Genomic DNA, 18,146 nt, shown 5'->3' with positions numbered 1-18,146 from the left:
TTTTTATATCAAATTTAAGAACTTGAAATTAATATATTAATCATAACACCAATTAGACTATTTTTGTTTCTATTTTATTTTTAATAGAGGCACAAAGTACCTCAATCCTACTAATATTAATAAAATAAATATGTAATTATAATATTAATAAATATTTTAACAAATTTATTACATAATAAATCTCAAATTATATATAATAAATAAATCAAATCGACAACAAATTTATTATATAAAAAAGACTTAAATATGTTTTTAGTCCTTTAAATTTAACATAAATTTATTTTTAGTCTCTCAAATTTTAAATTATTATTTTAGTCCCTATAATTTAAAAAAATTATTTTAGTCCTTATATTCAATTTTTTTAAAAAAATTTACCAAATATTATTACATAAATTCTATATATTGATGTCTTTATTAGTAAAAATATTACATTAAATATAATTAATATTACATGATCATCTTAATTTGTCACTTTTAAATATGTTATCGGTGATTTGAAAGATTAAAATAATATTTTAATAAAATACAGAGATTAAAAATAATTGTTTGAAATTTAAAAGATAAAAATAAATTTATCTTAAATTAAATAACTAAACTCATATTTAAACGTATAAAAAATTACAAAATATGCATATAATAAATAAATTTAATATTTAATCCACCAGACCGACGAATTAGGCAGAACGGCCAAACACACTTAGAGGAGTTAAAATACCTAACCCAACTGGACCCGTAAATTTAGGCTGGTTGGAGTTGGACTACCTGAGGGCATCCCCTATCGTAGACGGTGGAGGGGCGAAGATTGAGGAGGTTTTTCTTGAAAAGAAAGCGGCACATAGTTTTGGTGGGGTGAAATTCCACGTGGGCAGACAGTTATTATAAATGGTGTAACAAAATGAAACCTACTGTCAGTACAGTGGGCACACCTCACACCAGTAACGCGAGAATGCGTTCAGCGTTCGTAACGGAATTACCTCTAATCTCGACCTTCTCAACTCACGCACTTCCTCACTTCACCTCCATTCCCATTCATTCACCCGTGCACGCTTCAAATTTCAATTCCCCGTTCCTCACTCCTCACTCTCTCGTTCTCTCCGCACCGCCATCGAACATAACATGACCTCTCACGCGCCGTCAGAGGACGACGATGCACCGCTTCGCCGCCGGTGATTCCTCCGCCGACATGCTACCGGAGGCCAAAGTCCTCCATCTCCGGCGCACCGTCGCCGCTTCACTCTTTTTCGCCACCGTTTCTCTCTCTTGCTTGGTCCTCTTCAGAGACGTTAATTCCCACCGATTTTTCTCCACCTTCCCTTCCTCTTATACGTTTTATGGTTTGCCTAGCATTTTCCCGTCCGCCTACAACGATCCCGTAGCGGTGAGTTCCGTGCTTGCTTCGTTCTCTTTTATCGCGTTACGCACCGTTTTCATTTCATTTCCTGCTACTGTTAAGGCGAATCGAGTTAGTTCACTTTGCATAGACGTTTTCGCATGCTTAATTAGTGCATTGTCTTATCTATTGGAAAGTAATTTCAAAATTTATTTTCCATCGGAGTACGTATATAGGTAAATGTAGTTGCGCTAGCTTGAACATATTAATTTGTTGGACTCTTCACATTCTTTTACAGTGTTATGATTGAAATGCAATTCAAGCTCAAATTTCGTCTGAGAATTCAAATGCTGTAGATGTAGACATTTTTGTGTGAGAAAGTGTATTTTATGCACAAAATCGAGAGAAACCAGAAATTTGAGGAATTAATAGTGTACTGCCAATTACGATGATTTTCGACTGAAATTATGTGCTGTAACTTTCTTTAATCGATATTTTGGCAAGTCCCAGAGCATTGCGAGTGAAGACTTGTGATTTTGTATGAATTGACACTGTTTAGTTAGATAATTTTGAAAGCATTATTCCAGACAGATCGAGAATAAGTAATTATTTTTTTGCTTTTTTATTTCTTTTGGAATTTCTGCGTGTTGAATACGTGTAGGTCGAATAGTCTGAAGAGGAAGAAGAGCTACTTAATTAATAACAGAATTTGAAATATCACCTAATATGCATGACTAGGCAAAAGGGTAATCTGATTCGTTCAAGTTCGTCATGCCTATCTTGCGTATTCTCAATCACAAGTGTTGCTCACATTCTGCTTGTACACGGCTTTGGTATCTACAGATAAAAGGGGATAGCTGCGAATTTTTTTTCTTACAAAAATTGGGCAAACTAGGTTATTAAATATTAATTTAACTGATTTAAAACACCAACAATTATAACAGCCGGTGATTTCCCAATATATAATTCTTTTAGTCTCTGTTCATATGAATTGTTGATCATTACAAAATATAGATAGATTGTCCTCTGCTAGTGCTAGCAATGAAGGTGTTTTCATACTAAGTCATTCTCTGGTCTTAAGAATATAGATAGCCGAAACGTGAATATTTTTATTTTTATAGACACTAATCCATTTATTTAATTTAATGAATTACCATAACCTTCATGAAAGTATTTCCATTTTACCATGAAATTATCTTGATGTTGATCTGCAGCTTCACTCAGAAGTATTATTTATATTCACTGCTGTAGTGTATGCTGTGGTTTATTTGTGCAATTTGTCTACGGAAAAGGTGATCATATTCATTATTCTTTTTTGAATTGACTCCCCTGCAGACAAGCAATGAATATCCACTTGAAAAGGTCCTGAACGAGGCTGCAATGAAAGACAAAACTGTAATATTGACCACGTTAAATGAAGCATGGGCAGCTCCAAATTCAGTCATCGATCTTTTCCTTGAGAGCTTTAGAATAGGAGATCGTACCCGTACTCTTTTAAATCATTTGGTAATCATTGCATTGGACGAAAAGGCGTTTGCACGCTGTCAGGTTATACATACTCATTGCTTTTTTCTTGTTAGTGAAGAAGCTTACTTCAATGAAGAAGCGTATTTTATGACCCCTCGCTACTTGAAGATGATGTGGAGAAGGATTGATTTTCTACGTTCTGTTCTTGAGTTGGGGTACAATTTTGTGTTCACGGTAAGTTATTTTTTCTATCACTAACCTCTTAAAGCTCACAAGGACTAATTGTGTAAACCTTAACGTTGTTTTAATTTTATCAGGCATGGAAACATTATCAAAACTGTGTGTTCACATGATAGGGCTTAATGGGAAAATTCGTATGATGGAATGGGTTGCTTATGAATTAACTCAAAGTTGTGTAGTTTATTGGCATTTTGCATTCAAATAATATAGAATATGATGGATTATACTGCATTTTTATTTGAGTTTAATTTTGATACACTTACACTGTAACTAAAGTAGAAATCATTTAAGATAAATAATGTTGTGGGGGAATTTAGAACTATTCTTTTTTTGTGTAGTTTGATAAGGAAATGTAAGATTTGATAGTCTTCACCCGCCAATGTAAAATTCTCATCAAATCTCCGGAAAAAATATTACTCCTTAGTTATGGCCATAGAAAATTGAAAACCTCTTCTAGTGCAAGGTTTTGTTTAATTTCAGAAAACATTTCGTTTTCTATTTTTGTTAATAATTTAATTCTTATTGATTATAATAATCCGTAATTTTTAACTGAAACAGGAAATGTTTTTTCAAACCCAACAAATTAAGTTTTTCTCATCTCTACACATCGAAGTATAGAGGTGGTAAACACTGATTGTATGTTGAAGCTAAACTTCTGCCTCCAACTTTATTTTCTTCATTTGAACTGATGCAACAACAATACCAAGCTTTTGCAAATGTCCACTAAATTTACCAAATCATTTTCGGAACTGATAGGAACAACCATATCAGTTCATCGTTTCATTGCCGCTAATTTTAGGCAATGCATTCTATTGTTGATGTTCTTATTGTATCTTCCAACGCTGTATTTTATTTTTCAAAAAAGGGGAAATATAAAAAAGAGAAGACTACGAAAAAAAATCTATAGAAGAAGCTAGATAAATTTCTGAAGTGTCATCATTAGATACTTACGTGTTGGTGTTCCTATTCCAGGATGCCGATATCATGTGGTTTAGGAACCCATTTCCACAGTTTCACCATGATGCAGATTTCCAGATAGCGTGTGATCATTTTACAGGTAGCTTTGATGATGTACAGAACAGACCCAACGGAGGGTTCAACTTTGTAAAGTCCAATAATAGGTCAATAGAGTTTTACAAATTCTGGTATTCTTCACGAGAATCCTATCCTGGATACCATGATCAAGATGTCCTTAACTTCATCAAGGTTCATCCTTTCATTACTGTTATTGGACTGAAGATGAGGTTTTTGGATACAACTAATTTTGGTGGGCTTTGTGAACCAAGTAGGGATTTAAACCAAGTTTGTACGATGCATGCAAACTGTTGCTTTGGTATGGATAGCAAGCTTCACGATCTTAGAATTATGCTTCAGGATTGGAAACATTATCTATCCTTGCCTCCAAGTTTGAAGAAGTTGTCTGTTGTTTCCTGGAGGGTTCCTTCAAAATGCAGGTTGGCCGTATACTTGAGTCTTTCTATTCATAATTTAACCTTCTTTTTTTTTTGCTTATTTTTCTGAAATTACACTCTGACATAATTTCTTGGTTCTTAATGGGGTGAAATTTCTCCTCAGCCTTGATTCTCTCAGGTACCTTGATTCACCAGAGAAGAGTGTTCAAGAATGAAGTATTCATTGCATGTGTTACATTTCTCTGACTTAAATGTGGGAGTTCAGCAATGCTCTTGGATGAAAGGTTTGGTAAAGGTTTGAGTAAGAAAATCAATTTTGCTAAACCAAAATTTGAAGGAAGAATCTTTCCGCGTAAAAACTCACTCAGGCAATGTGAAAGATGTAACATGCTGTTCTATTCGTTGATTTTTTGTGTTTCCTAGTGCAATTTTTCTGTGCTTTGCACAATTTTGTGCAACATTATGTTCTAGTGGAACTATTTTCGATCCTCAACACCCACCATGTCTTCATCGCTTCCCCCAAATGAAGAAGTACATAAACAGAGAAACCCAATCCGTCTTTAACTAGTTTAGAAATCGAAGATAACGAGTTGGAAGATAATAGTTGAAAGTGATGTTTCATGTTGATGGCTGATTTCTGCCTTGAACCATTGCTCTGCTTCCGTTTCTTTGCTCTGTAGCACATTTACTAATTATGCTGTTAGTGACTCCTACCTGTCCCTGCTCTTGACCAAATTGAATGCTTTTAAATTCTGTAGTTCCTCGGAGGGAAGGTATGCAGACAGACATACATGTGGTCAAGGGAACCAGCTAAAAGTGTTTTTCGGAGAAGTTGGTATGGATGAAATTCGTATTTTGAATTGGGACAGTATCTTATTCTTGCAATTTTTTTTTCTTTATCTTTCTCCCTCTTCGTCATACCATTTATCTTTTTTATTTTTATTTATTTATCTTATATCTCTTTCTATCTTTCTCTTACTATTTGTAAAAAAAAAAGTTAAATAATTTTATTGTTTTAAAAAAATATCTTCTCTCCTAAATATGGATGAATTTACACTTATTTTAAATATGCTTGCTTTTGTCACAAACCATGTCCACTTCTAAATAGGTTGAAATAGGTAGATTTAGAGTTATACACATTTTTATACTTTAAATTAAATTCCATTTTTTGTCCTTTATTTTTTTTTTCAATTTATAATTTTTGTCCTTCTATTTTAAAATAGAGATATTTAAATTTGTTGTTTTTAAAAATAATTTTTTTATTTATTTTATTGCTAATTTAATGTTTTGGTCGTTAAATTTTGACAAATTTAACATTATTTAATGATATGTTACGACTTAAATGATCTAAAATTTAATAATGTTACATACATACAAAAATTCAAAAATAACATACAACAGATCTTCATTTGTAAAAATCTTATTTACATATTTTTTTAGTTTTTATTTTTATTTTTAAATATCATGTTAGTAAATATCACATCACTCAAGTATATGAGTAAATGTTAAAATTTAACTATTAAGAAATTCAATTTGATTAAAAGACTTAAATTTTATATTTTTAAACTTAGAGGATCAAATATCTCTATTTTAAAATAGAGAGACCAAAAGTGTAAATTAATAAAAATAGAAAAACTAAAAATATAATTTAACTTATACTATAATTTCTTTTCATTACTCTCACATTCTTTTATTTCCCATAAGTATAACTAAAATTTGTCTACCTAAAAAATTTTCATTATTATTTTTTAAATTTATTAGTAAATTTATGTATTTTATTATCCAATATGGGTCCACTACCTTATTTAGTTGGTCCAACAAAAGATTTTATTTAATAATATAGTATTAAAACAATATATTATACATGTAGGAAAAAAAAATTCTCATTACTCCTGTGTACTTTCTTTTTGTTGTGTATGTGTGTGAAATTTGCTGTGTGATTTTTTTATGAATGTTTATCCTTTTAGACCAACCTAATGAACTTAAAATATAGACATTCAAAACTTCATTTAACATCCAGTGAGTGAGATGAGAGAAAAATATAAATATAATATATATGATATAAAAAAATAAATGAAAAAAGTAATAAATATTAATTAGATGTTTAGAAAAATAAGGTCTCCAAATACTAAACCAATTTAATTGATTTAGATTGATTGCATGTTTAGATAGAAATCAAACAAGATGATGAAACAAAAGTCATCTTTGAGCAATGGTCTCACAATTTGAAACATAATGATGATTCATTATGTTATTCAACATGGACCGTGTGTTTTTATTCTTCTTTTGTTTGCTTGTATGCAACATCATTTAAGTTAAAATGATATTCTCTCTCTTTTCTATTATAAGGAGCAAAAAATACACATTTTTTTTATTAAATATAAATAAATTATAACTATTTTTCTTTATTTAATAATTTTTTTAAAAATATTTTTCTTTTAACGTATGATTTTTTAGTTGCACAATTTTTTTGCGACATTTATAACAACGATAATTTGAGAAAAATAATGTGATTAGTAAAATTTAATGTAATTAAATAATTTATTTAATATGCATAAAATCAATTTTTTTATAATAAAGAAGGTAGAGTATTTAACAAAATTAATTAAACTCGGATCGTTTTCGTAATCTTTTTTTTTTTTTTTTACCGCGTGTATCATATAATAACATTTTGAATATTCTCGTACTTCACCTACGCACCAGAATCAATAGCAAACTAACATGGTTTTAATTGGATTAATTTAGTTCGAAAATGATCATATATACGTGGGGGGTATACGCACATATATAAAAGCAAATCAAAGTAATCATTTTATTTTGGGAGTTTAACTAGTTAATTGAACAATGTGCATGAAATGTTGTAAATAATATATGATTATATAAAAAAAATTATTTTTCTTCTTTTTATTCTAATGGACACTCTTAATTTTTTTTCATATTTTTTGTAATATTTCAAGTTTTCTAAAAATAATAAAATATTTTTAATTAATTAAATGTGTTTAGAAAATAATATAGAGACTTTTAAATAATTAAGTGTGAATTTTCATTTAATTATTAAAATTTGTGAAAATATGTTTTTTTTTTATAATTTTTTTGGTAAACAAAAATATGTTTTTGATATAGGGTTATTTGGAGAGATTTTTTTTATTATGCTTAATTATATTTTGTTTTACTTATTAAAAAAAAAAATTGTTTTAAAAAGGGATTATTAAAAAATTGATCATATTTATGTTCCTCTTCTCACCCTCTTTTTCTAAGACCTCCAAGAGGAGAACATATAGGTTTCAAGAGCACATCCCCTCCTCATTCATAATCAAGTGTATATCGAGGTACATGAGAGCGAGTAATCTTGCTCCCACATGAGAGCGAGTAATCTTGCTCCCACGTGAGATAATCTCACTCCTTAATATTTCACACATGTACACCCAAAAATACCTCTTTCTAATGTATATTTTTATATTTGAATTCAATTTTCTTTTTACTATTATTTTTTATGAGTATGCTTTTATAAAATTTTATTTTCCGAATTCCCAAATGTTCTGAAGTACTTAAAAAACCCAAAATATGAATTGTGATACAGATGGGGAGTTACACAGCAGATTGGTTTCGTGGCAAAAATTATAGACAATAAACACAAAGCATACCGACAAAACAGTCATTACATAACACAAAAAGAGAAATATAAAACAAAGATTAAAAAAAATGAGACAAGATTAGTATAAGATTCACATTAATCATAAATTTGGATACCATATTTGTCCACTTCAGTCATTTGTCTAAATGCTTGCTATCTACAAGAACACCATGTTCCCAAATTTCAGTGTACCTGTTCATATAGCAGTTACACACACAAGTCAAGTCGGTCACAAACATTAATATTGGTATGGTTTGTACAAAATTCATATAATGCATGTGTCCTTTCACAAGTGCAAAACAGGTAGAATATTTAAAATTTTGACATTTCAAATATGCAATGATGGAGATTCGGAGAAGTCAATCACAAGTTTATGATTAAGAATGCATTGCAAGAATTTTGCCTCTAAAAATTAGAACTTACTTTTTATGATAAACAATTATAGAATTGAACTTCTATTTTTACTAAATAAGTATAAAGTACGCAACAAGCAAACATTTTCCTACTAAGTGGGATAAGCTACATCAGTAGTTCAGTACATGTATTAAATGACTAATATTATGTGAGATCATGTGTATAGACAACTTAATGACCTCTCCTTATTGTTTTGCCTATAGTTTTTTTTTTCACATTTCCTCTACTTAGAGGTTGGACTACCTCCCATCTTCTTTGCTCTCCTTAGCGGGAGGGATTTTACAGAATTTTTCTGCGTACCCTAGATTAGAAAACAAAATTCTATCTTCTTTTCTATAATATTATAGGTGTTACCCTAACTTGCGTAATGCACTCATCCAATGCAACATGAGTTTATTTTCTTATTGACTTCTCACCGAATATTCATTTCCAAATAAAGATCTCAATAATACAAAACATATTTTTATCAATAAAAATATTGAAAAGACAAATATTTAATAAAATATATGAAAATAATTGTAAGATGAACAAAACATATGGTATATATGATAAAGTAGAATTAATTGATTAATATTGTTAATTTTTTTAATTAAGGCCCTTAGTTATCACATTGAAACTGAGGTTCATCCAACATTTCTCTTTCCTTTCTAATGTAAACATAATCAGCATGACGTTAAAATTAAAAAGCATATGTCAACAATAGAATAAGACTAGACTACCCAAGCATTTATTTATTTTTTTATAATTGAGAGACAGAGAACTACCCAACCTTGTCCCATTCGCATTAATACAAAGAAACTGCCCATGGCGCCATCCATCTTTGAAATTGCCAAAGAAGGCATCACCAGACTTTGTGTAGAACCGTCCCTCACCATTAGCCTTTCCCTTCCAAAAGTTTGCAAACCACCGATCACCCGTGTGAAAATAAAACCAACCCTGCATAATCAACACCCACATTTACAATCCAATTCAATAATAGAATTTTTTTAATGCCCCGTCAAAGATTTTTGTGTAATCTATTAAATCATTTACAATACCACACTTATATCAACCATATGATTACATAATCAATAAGCCGCATGCCCACAATTATCATCAAATTTTGAAAATTGGTGTACAAAGATGAAGGCGGCCATTACTAATAATTGGATAGATACAGTGACCAAAATCACTTTCTTTTAGCTATAGGATGTACAATCAACTACAAAAAATAGTACAAACCTTGCCGTGTATAACATCATCCCTCCATGATCCTTGAAACATGTCTCCATTTTTGAAATAGAATGTACCAGGACCAGATCTCTTCCCATAGCGCCATAAACCATCATATATACTTCCATCTCTGAGAACAAGACGCCCCTGGTTGTAAATTTTCATTTAACATAGTTGTTATCTTTAGCATGTAGCTGTGTAAGGGAAAAAAAAAAAAAGACTTCCCAAGACTAGCCTGCTTGTTATTATAGATTTTTAAGAATTTACCTTCCCTTCAGGAAGACCTCCTTGGCATCGTCCCTTGTATCTTCCTCCCCTATATTGCATTTCCACAACAGGACTCCACTTTTTTGACACGTCACGTTCTGCCTCCTGTACAAAAAAAAAAGTAAACTTAAAATCCTTATGACTTAAAGATTGCAATAAACTATTAAGGATTAATATTGTTTTCGTCTCTGAAATTTTTTCAAATTTTAGCTTTTATCCTTGACTTTTAAAACATTGGTTTTAGTCCCTATATTTCTTTTAAATAGGCAAACTTTGTTAGGTATGGAGACAATAGTTTGAGTGCTTTCAAAAATATATGGACAAAAACTGTTAGTTAAATTTGGGAACAAAACCATAATTTGAAAATTTCCAGGGACAAAAAAAATCAATAACCCAACTATGAAAGTATGCCACATCAAAATATAGTTTTAGAAGTAAAGAAGCAATGATAGTTATAGCTTATAAGTATCATCATAAATAAACTTTAACAAATCTCACTGAAACAAAGTACATGTTAGTTATTCATTTAAGAATACTTTGATCTCATAAAAAGCTTGGATTTGCCTAGCGCCAGATAAACACCAGAGGTATTACAGTCCGGGGGTCATTTCTTAGGAAAGCTATGTTGTCATGCAAAAAACGAAATCCAGTTCTATGAACCACAATCTTTAGGAACTGAAGAAATACACCCAACCCAACACATTCCATAATATCCAAAAACTTGAAGTTCACCTTTCTACTAGTTACTTAAGCCAAATTAATATAACCAGCACGAGGCATATTTAAGTACAGTTGGTAAAAACTTTCAAATGTGTACTTTCATACTTCAGTAAATAGAAAGTGGAGCTCAAACTTGATAGCCTGATTTCAAAAATTGAACAAGATTAATTTGAGCTAGTATCGAAGCTACAGTTTATTTGATCCCTCTTTTTATTCTATTATGAAGAACTTCAATAAATTGCACAAGTTAGCAATTAAAATTAAATCCAAACAAAGATAGTTGAAAAGAAGATATCTCAAGAAAAGTACATATAGAGCAACTAAAGTCTAATATGTCAACATGATGCATATCTAATTTTGGAGAATTGTCTCTTGTTAAAGTGTCACATTATTGATATATAACGCAAGACATTTCCCTCAAATACCACTAGTAATAGAACATGCCTCAGTTTCTCTTTCAGTAATACATGCAAGAATATATATCATCAACAAAATTCAGAGTCACTAACTCATTATTACCAACATGGACGCAGCACGAACAGATAGAACTCCATGTTTCTTTAATTTATTAGCATTCTTTCCTTTCAAAATTGAAGATGCAAATTCCACCACTGCTTCCAAACCTGCATCAGTCGCTGCACTCCAAGGAGACATACCTCCATTTAATGTTTGTGCTTTCAAATCATTATCAGTATCCAGCTCATGCTGTTTGGTTATAAAGGAGATTTCCAAACAGTCTTTCAACCCTTCTGAAGACCTCACACCAACAGGAAGGTGGAAGATGCTTAGGTTATCAACAATGGGTGTCGCATCAGCTGCTTTTTCTTGGGCCCACTCCTTTGCCACCTCAAATCCAGGACCTAGATTCCAGTTCTCAAGTTGTTCCCTTTGAAAAACAGAGTCACCTAATGCGAATTGATTTGAAATTGAACAACAGACAACAGAGAAAGAAATTACTCAACAATTGTTAAGTGCACCTACACAAAGTAAAGACCTTTTTTGGTTCTCAAAATTACCTCCTTCAGTAATAGAGTCATAAAGGATGTTATAACTGGATGTGGTGTCAAATAAAACTTCTTCATTCTTCCCAGAATCCCTATTGCAGTTCGGAAGCAAAAATAAGAACAAGTGACGCAGCAGGATAAATTTTTCTTAATAAAATAAAAAGAACAAAAAAAAAAGAGAAAGTAAGAGAGAAAACCTTGATGCAGACAACTTTGAGCTGCTGTTGCTCATTGGTGGCTCCAACTCTACATAATATTTGTCAAGATTGTTATCCATGTTCTCAGTAGCAATTTTATTTGTATTCTTGTCAATGTCATCAGAACTCATCACTTCATGAGGAAATACTTCAGTCTGTTTCCCAGTGCCAACTTGTTGCTGATTATGTCTTCCCCAGAAGTTAAAAATAAGAGGAAAACGCATGGCAAGTCTGGACAGTATACCAACATTCTGGGAAGACCGTTGCACATCTGAACAACTAATTATATGACAAGAGAAACTTAGCAGAAATAATCCAGGGAATACGAAAAAATATACAGATAAAGGAAATTATTAGTAATTCAAGATTGTTTGCACTTCAAAATTGAGTCAGCTAATAAGTCTTTATGTCAATACATGATATTAGTAATTACATGATATTTATGTCAATAAGGAAGTTAGTTCCATCTAAATCAAAGGAACTCTCATGTCTAGATGTAAAAAATGCAAAAAAAACAAAAAAACACTGTTTTCACAAGTCCTAACACTGAAAAAAAAAATACCAACAAATATTCATATCTTTAAGATATTTACCTAACTTTCCTTCCTTTTTGTCATGATAAATTTCTTCTATATCCACAAAAGACAGTTTAATAAAAAAAATAATAAATAAAAAACTTACCCGAGTGTAAGTACTGTTGTTATGAGCAGGTTTGGCTCAACAGTAGGGTCATGTACTGTTGATATTATAATATCATTTGTGTATTCTGTTGTTTGACGGAAAGTTCGCAGAAAGATTGCTATATCACTATCATTGATGGGCACTGAACACGCAACAACGCATATAACTATGCTATTTGGATCCTGAACAAAATAGTGATTACAATAAGTTTATCCAGACAGGAAAAAGAACCATAACTCAACTAGAAAAGTGATAGCTAAATGTTTAAAATAAACATTAAATAAAGGGCAGTACACTGATGGCCGAGAGGGGTCAATTATTCTGAAAAAGGATTTAGCAACAACAATTGCATTTAATAACAACATCAATGTGTTTTGAAAAGTTTTGTGAACCGTCATTGAAGAAAAAATACCTATCATGCATGCATATGGAAAAGGTCATACCTTCAAACTAACACCCAGGAAAGGACTATCAAATATAGACTGCAAAATTGAAGCTTCGAAATTATATGCAGCTCCAAATCCAATCCCTGCTTCTTTATAGGATTTCAATATCTGTACACAATAACATCAGTTTTACAAATGAATCAGGTGAAAGGAAGTGGAAATATGAAAAGTGGATTAAAAAAGAGCACGTTGATATTCAAGTTTGAAACTAACAGGGCAAATAAAAATCATGGAAACCTACTCCATTAATTTCTGAAGTCCTGGCCTCTTTCATGCTATCATTCAATCTATCTATAAATTTCCTGTGCACCTCCTGCAAAACTTTCCATCTGTAACCATACAATAATTCTATAAAACTAATAGCCAGAAGTATACTAGAAAATTAAACTTACAGATTTTAGAACAGAGACAGCCTTAATAGCTAGCAAAACTGCATCATTAGCAGTCTTCATGGCCTCATCTAGAGTCAACAAGTCTTTCTCGAGCAGTGCATCAATATCAATTTCTGTATCATAATTTTATAAATCAACAGAAATGAGCAATTTTTATAGTTTTTATAGGCCACCCGAAGAGCCTAAGTAGGAGAGAAACTTTGTACTGTCTGATCAGTTCTGTATCATAAATCAGCCTTTTAATGACATTTTTTAGACATTAGAATTAGAATAACTAAATGTACTTTCCAGAAAAAGAAAAGCTTCCCATCATGTATTAAATTCTACTAATTGGAAAAAAACCAATGAGCCAGATAAGAAGTTTGTCAGTAATATTTTTAACAAGCAAGCATATGAAGTATAACTCACCAATAAGTAAATTGGTGTTCTCCTTAAGTTTCTGCATCAAGACTTTCACCTGAGAATTTATGTCACCAGATAAACATCTCATACAGACTAAATGATCTCAAAAATGATTTAATAGCAACACATTAACATTAGTCAAGGAATCATAGGCAATCATAAAGTTAAAAAAATTAAGATAACCAATAACCTTCAATGGAATTTTCCTAAGTAATCATAATTGATAAGATGTTAAACCCACATAAATATTTATCATATTGCAAGTGGAAATGTTTAAAAAACATGAAAGATTATTGTTTTGTAGTTGTGATTTCTTACATCATTACAATAACAAAGTATATAAATCAAAGCATCAAAGATACCTCATCTTGTCGTCTAAGCCCTTCAAATCTAAATGGCTTCAAAACTATAGCAACTGTTAATCCATTCCTGGACCTTACAGTTTCAAAAATATCAGCTGCAACAGTGTGGTACAAGCCATATCCTGCACTGGCCACCTAAAGAGGAAAAAAGGGGAGGGGGGCGGGGGGGGGGGGGGGGGGTGAGATGAAGGCCACACACAGTCAAACTATTTTGATGAATTCTAGCTAGAATCATGCATCTAATGATTTATTTTGCATAAAATATTTAACCATACACGGAATATAACATTTAGCCATGCCAACCAGTTTTACAATATCTTTTTTTTTTGTGGTGAAAATAGCTTTACAATATCTAAAAAGAACACATAATGTGATAGGAATCAAGAGGGAGACTTGGGCCACCTGATACAAAAATGTGGAAAATGGACCCAAGGTTTTGCATGTTTATTATAGGAGACGTAAAAAACAGAATAGGGGGGCTGAGCTGGCAGAAAAGGGAGTAAATGACATGTATTGAGTTGGTTATAAGGAATAAGGGAGGTGAGGGTGAGTGGGGGGATATTATTTTTTGTTATGTGGAGAAAGTGAGATCACCGAGAATCTTCTCTGGTGTGGGAGGCCATTAGGCTTGGGCTGATAGATATTCTTCTATCAAATTTTGCTTTCTATTTCCTGTTATCCTCTTATTTCATCAATATTATTCGATCATTTCCATTATTCGAACTCGTCATAATGACAGAATTTCATTTGATCAAATTATTTATTTACTCTATGGTGATGAATAATGAATTGAAGTATCTCAGTTGGCTAATGCATGCTTCACAAAATCATCAGCTGAAATGGATAAAGCAAACCAGGTCACTTGGACACCCATGGATGAAAATGATCACTATTGAAACAAAGATTTTACTTCAAGAGTTTGAAGGTAAGGAATGTACAAACAAGGACAATAGTCTTTGAGCATGACTTCAAAAATACTGGAGATTTGACAATTCTTGGATGAGATTCTGCAAAAGATGACCCCAACCCAAAATATCAGTACCTTATATCCACAGAGAACAACAAGGGATATGTATGAATATTTGATTTGAAATTCATGCTAAACAAGCCACTTTCCCCCATTTTCTTTCTCTATTCTCTTTTCATTAAAAACTAACTTAATGTTTGGTAGTGCATTGCATATTATAATAAAAAAATTAATAAAGAACATAATAGCAATTTAACATTTTTCTATCAACTTAGATAATAGATATCACAAAAATATGCCCGTACAAGATCCGCCAGTACATGATTCTATGTTAAACTAGATAGAGTATAATTATAGGCTAAAAAATAATCACTGTAATATTAAATCAAAGGAAAACCTTCTTCAATTGACCTTTGTTGTAATTGCACCTCTTGTGATTCTTTCATAAGGACATTCCTGCAGAAGATGGCTATCTTAAAAGAAATTCAAAATGCAAACACGAAAAGTAAAAACAAATTTAAATTCCAGAATATCTATCACAGCAAGACCATGCACTTATCGAAGCACCTCTTGTGATTCTTTCATAAGGACATTCCTGCAGAAGATGGCTATCTTAAAAGAAATTCAAAATGCAAACATGAAAAGTAAAAACAAATTTAAATTCCAGAATATCTATCACAGCAAGACCATGCACTTATCGAAGCATACTATTTTTTTGGTAAATAATTATTTTTAAACAAAAGAAACTATTAATGAGGGGGGAAAAGGAAAGTACAACAAAGGAGGAAAGGTATCATCCAAAGCATTAAAAAAAGGAAAATAAATATAAAAACAATAATGAATAAAACAAGGTGGCCCAATCTCTCTACACATTGGAGATGGCATTCCATTCCATCGAAACAGTGCTGGGCAGAAGCAGAAAAAGACCAAAGAGAAGCCAATAGCATAATTTTTATCACATGATAAATTTAGTGCAAAGAAACGTGTTCCACCCAAACACCCTTAAAAGATACATGTGTTCCACCACTAAACAAATGAAACAAGCTAGCAAATTCTTAATTTTGAACTGTGCAAAAGAGTGAACTTCTACTTGTATTGATCTATATTCCCTTCAAGTGTTACATTAAAAAAAATAATACTTGCACAACATAAAAAATTAAACATAAAAATCTGCATTTACAACATAGCATTTGTCAATAAATATACCGGTATTGTCATAATTAGTGCTGAACAAGATACAGGAGTTGTCGATCAAAAAACGTTTCCTCTAATAGTTTTCATTGCATTCTTTTTTTTTCTTGCATAAAAAATGTGTCAAAAATGATAGCTCCATTGCAAAAGGTGAGGGTAGCCTCTCTAGGTTCATTGAGCGCTTATAACTAAGGTATCAAGGGGGCGTTTATTTCAACGTATGATATTATATTTCCAAAAATCACATTCCTCGGAATATTCTACCAAGAAATATTAGTCATTAACATGTTTGGTTGGTATTTAGTAATTTCTAGAAAAAAAAATATTTATTTAAAATTTGTAAAAATAATTGTGGAAGAATGAAGCGGGATAAGTAGTTATACTAAAAAGGTAAATTCCATTCCCATTGGAATGTGAGATGCTCAACTTCCATTTCAGGGAATTAACAATACCTATATATGTTTTTTCAAAACTTAAACCAAATATGGAAATGTAATATTCCCAAGTTCACTTTCCCAGTTATAATTTCTTATATCTTGAAACAAAGTAACAAACAAAACCTAACAGATGTATTCAGAAATGGATAATACCAGAAATACATTGGCTAATATGAAAGGCACCCCGCACCCAGGCCAAGAATACCAACAACGCTAAGCTTAAGTGCTTAACCACCTACAGGCAAAATCTACAAATGCTTAACTATCAAGAGCATAAGTAAATCCAACGAGCTTAACCACATAAGCATAAGAACCTTCATACTTAACCACTATGTTAGAACCATCAACATCATGATGAGACATGAAAGAGAAAGGCTTAACCATCATGTAAGGCAAAAGCTACCGATGTTTAACCATCAAGAGCATAAACGAATCATAATGTTTAAACACTCAAGACAAAAGCAAAACAAGTATTAATGTTTTCCACCATCGACAGAAGCTCAAAAACCTGTCAACGAAATCAGTAAAAGCAGTGATAGAACAATAACAAATTGTCAGACAACTTCTCATCACACGGCACCAGCTAGAAAATCATCACAATGTTATGGCACGACAGAAACAACACCACACTGATTTATAATTCTTTACAACTATAGAAGTTAGAAACCTAATTATCTACAAATAATTTATATCAAACACAATTGTTCTACGCGATTTTTCACTTTACCAAATAAGCCTCACGCTGTAGAAAAGCTTTGTTGCTAATTGAGCCCTCCCTTACGCTGCGGTTCCGTACACTCAAGGATTATCACCAAAAATCAATCCAAAACTCGAATGCGTTCAAGCAAAGCAGAATATTCACGAAAATCGCAACAGTTTGAAATTTACAATACATAAATTAAAATAAATAAACTAAAACGATGAATGAAACTAGACGAGACGATTACCAAAACCGCAGTGACGGTAACTGAAACGACGAGCTCAGGCAGAAATCAAAAACAGCGTCCTTCCGAGAGCCAATGCCAATCACTTCGACGAAGTCAGATTTCGGTTCTCCGGTCTCGATTCCGCCGTAACCGTTCGACGAAGAACCTTTCTCCGAGCACATCCTGATCCGAACAAACGGTTTTGAGTTGGGACTCCAGCATAAGCCATAGTCGCGGCGTCGAAGAAGAAGAGAACTTCGGTACCAAACTTGATTGGAAGAAAACGGGAATAACGAAACATTAGAAACTGCTTTGAAGCTCGAGAATGCAGAAAGCTCCATTTATAATAGGTGCACAGGTGGTACAAGAGATAAGGCTTCCATTAGTGAGCAATGGATGTTTCTCTGTCCCGCGATGGGGATTGTGGGCGAATATAAACAAAATT

General features: G+C 32.0%; 2 protein-coding genes across 4 annotated transcripts; one reads left to right on the top strand and one right to left on the bottom strand.

Moving 5' to 3' along the window:
* The first annotated feature begins 766 nt into the window (after positions 1 to 766).
* On the top strand, positions 767 to 5,346 carry LOC109798019 (uncharacterized protein At4g15970). The gene is made up of 4 exons (XM_020358206.3): positions 767 to 1,378; positions 2,666 to 3,031; positions 4,010 to 4,491; positions 4,613 to 5,346. Exons 1-4 carry the CDS (start codon positions 1,148 to 1,150, stop codon positions 4,662 to 4,664), a joined length of 1,131 nt encoding a protein of 376 aa, XP_020213795.1. The 5' UTR covers positions 767 to 1,147; the 3' UTR covers positions 4,665 to 5,346.
* A 2,630-nt stretch (positions 5,347 to 7,976) lies between these two features.
* Positions 7,977 to 18,132, bottom strand: ARC3 (GTP binding protein). 3 transcript variants are annotated; one of them, XM_083060315.1, is made up of 16 exons: positions 17,723 to 18,128; positions 15,545 to 15,603; positions 15,123 to 15,187; positions 14,181 to 14,315; positions 13,825 to 13,873; positions 13,417 to 13,529; positions 13,266 to 13,337; positions 13,022 to 13,132; positions 12,579 to 12,760; positions 11,898 to 12,176; positions 11,713 to 11,792; positions 11,216 to 11,601; positions 9,977 to 10,081; positions 9,719 to 9,856; positions 9,262 to 9,433; positions 7,977 to 8,275 (listed from the first exon to the last, which is right to left on the bottom strand). In XM_083060315.1, the coding sequence occupies exons 1-16, from the start codon at positions 18,040 to 18,042 to the stop codon at positions 8,241 to 8,243; spliced, it is 2,301 nt and encodes a 766-aa protein (XP_082916441.1). In that variant the 5' UTR covers positions 18,043 to 18,128; the 3' UTR covers positions 7,977 to 8,240. The 3 variants fall into 3 exon arrangements, 2 of the variants coding, with proteins under 2 accessions (XP_082916441.1, XP_082916440.1); XM_083060314.1 differs by having other exon boundaries at positions 9,267 to 9,433; positions 17,723 to 18,127; XR_014428033.1 differs by lacking the exons at positions 7,977 to 8,275; positions 9,262 to 9,433 and having other exon boundaries at positions 11,206 to 11,601; positions 17,723 to 18,132.
* Between the last annotated feature and the right edge of the window lie 14 nt (positions 18,133 to 18,146).

This window comes from Cajanus cajan, chromosome 7 (assembly GCF_000230855.2).
Source record: "Cajanus cajan strain Asha chromosome 7, NIPB_CcT2T_4, whole genome shotgun sequence".
NCBI classification, from domain to species: Eukaryota; Viridiplantae; Streptophyta; class Magnoliopsida; order Fabales; family Fabaceae; genus Cajanus; species Cajanus cajan.
This window is presented reverse-complemented; position numbering and strand designations above follow the sequence as displayed.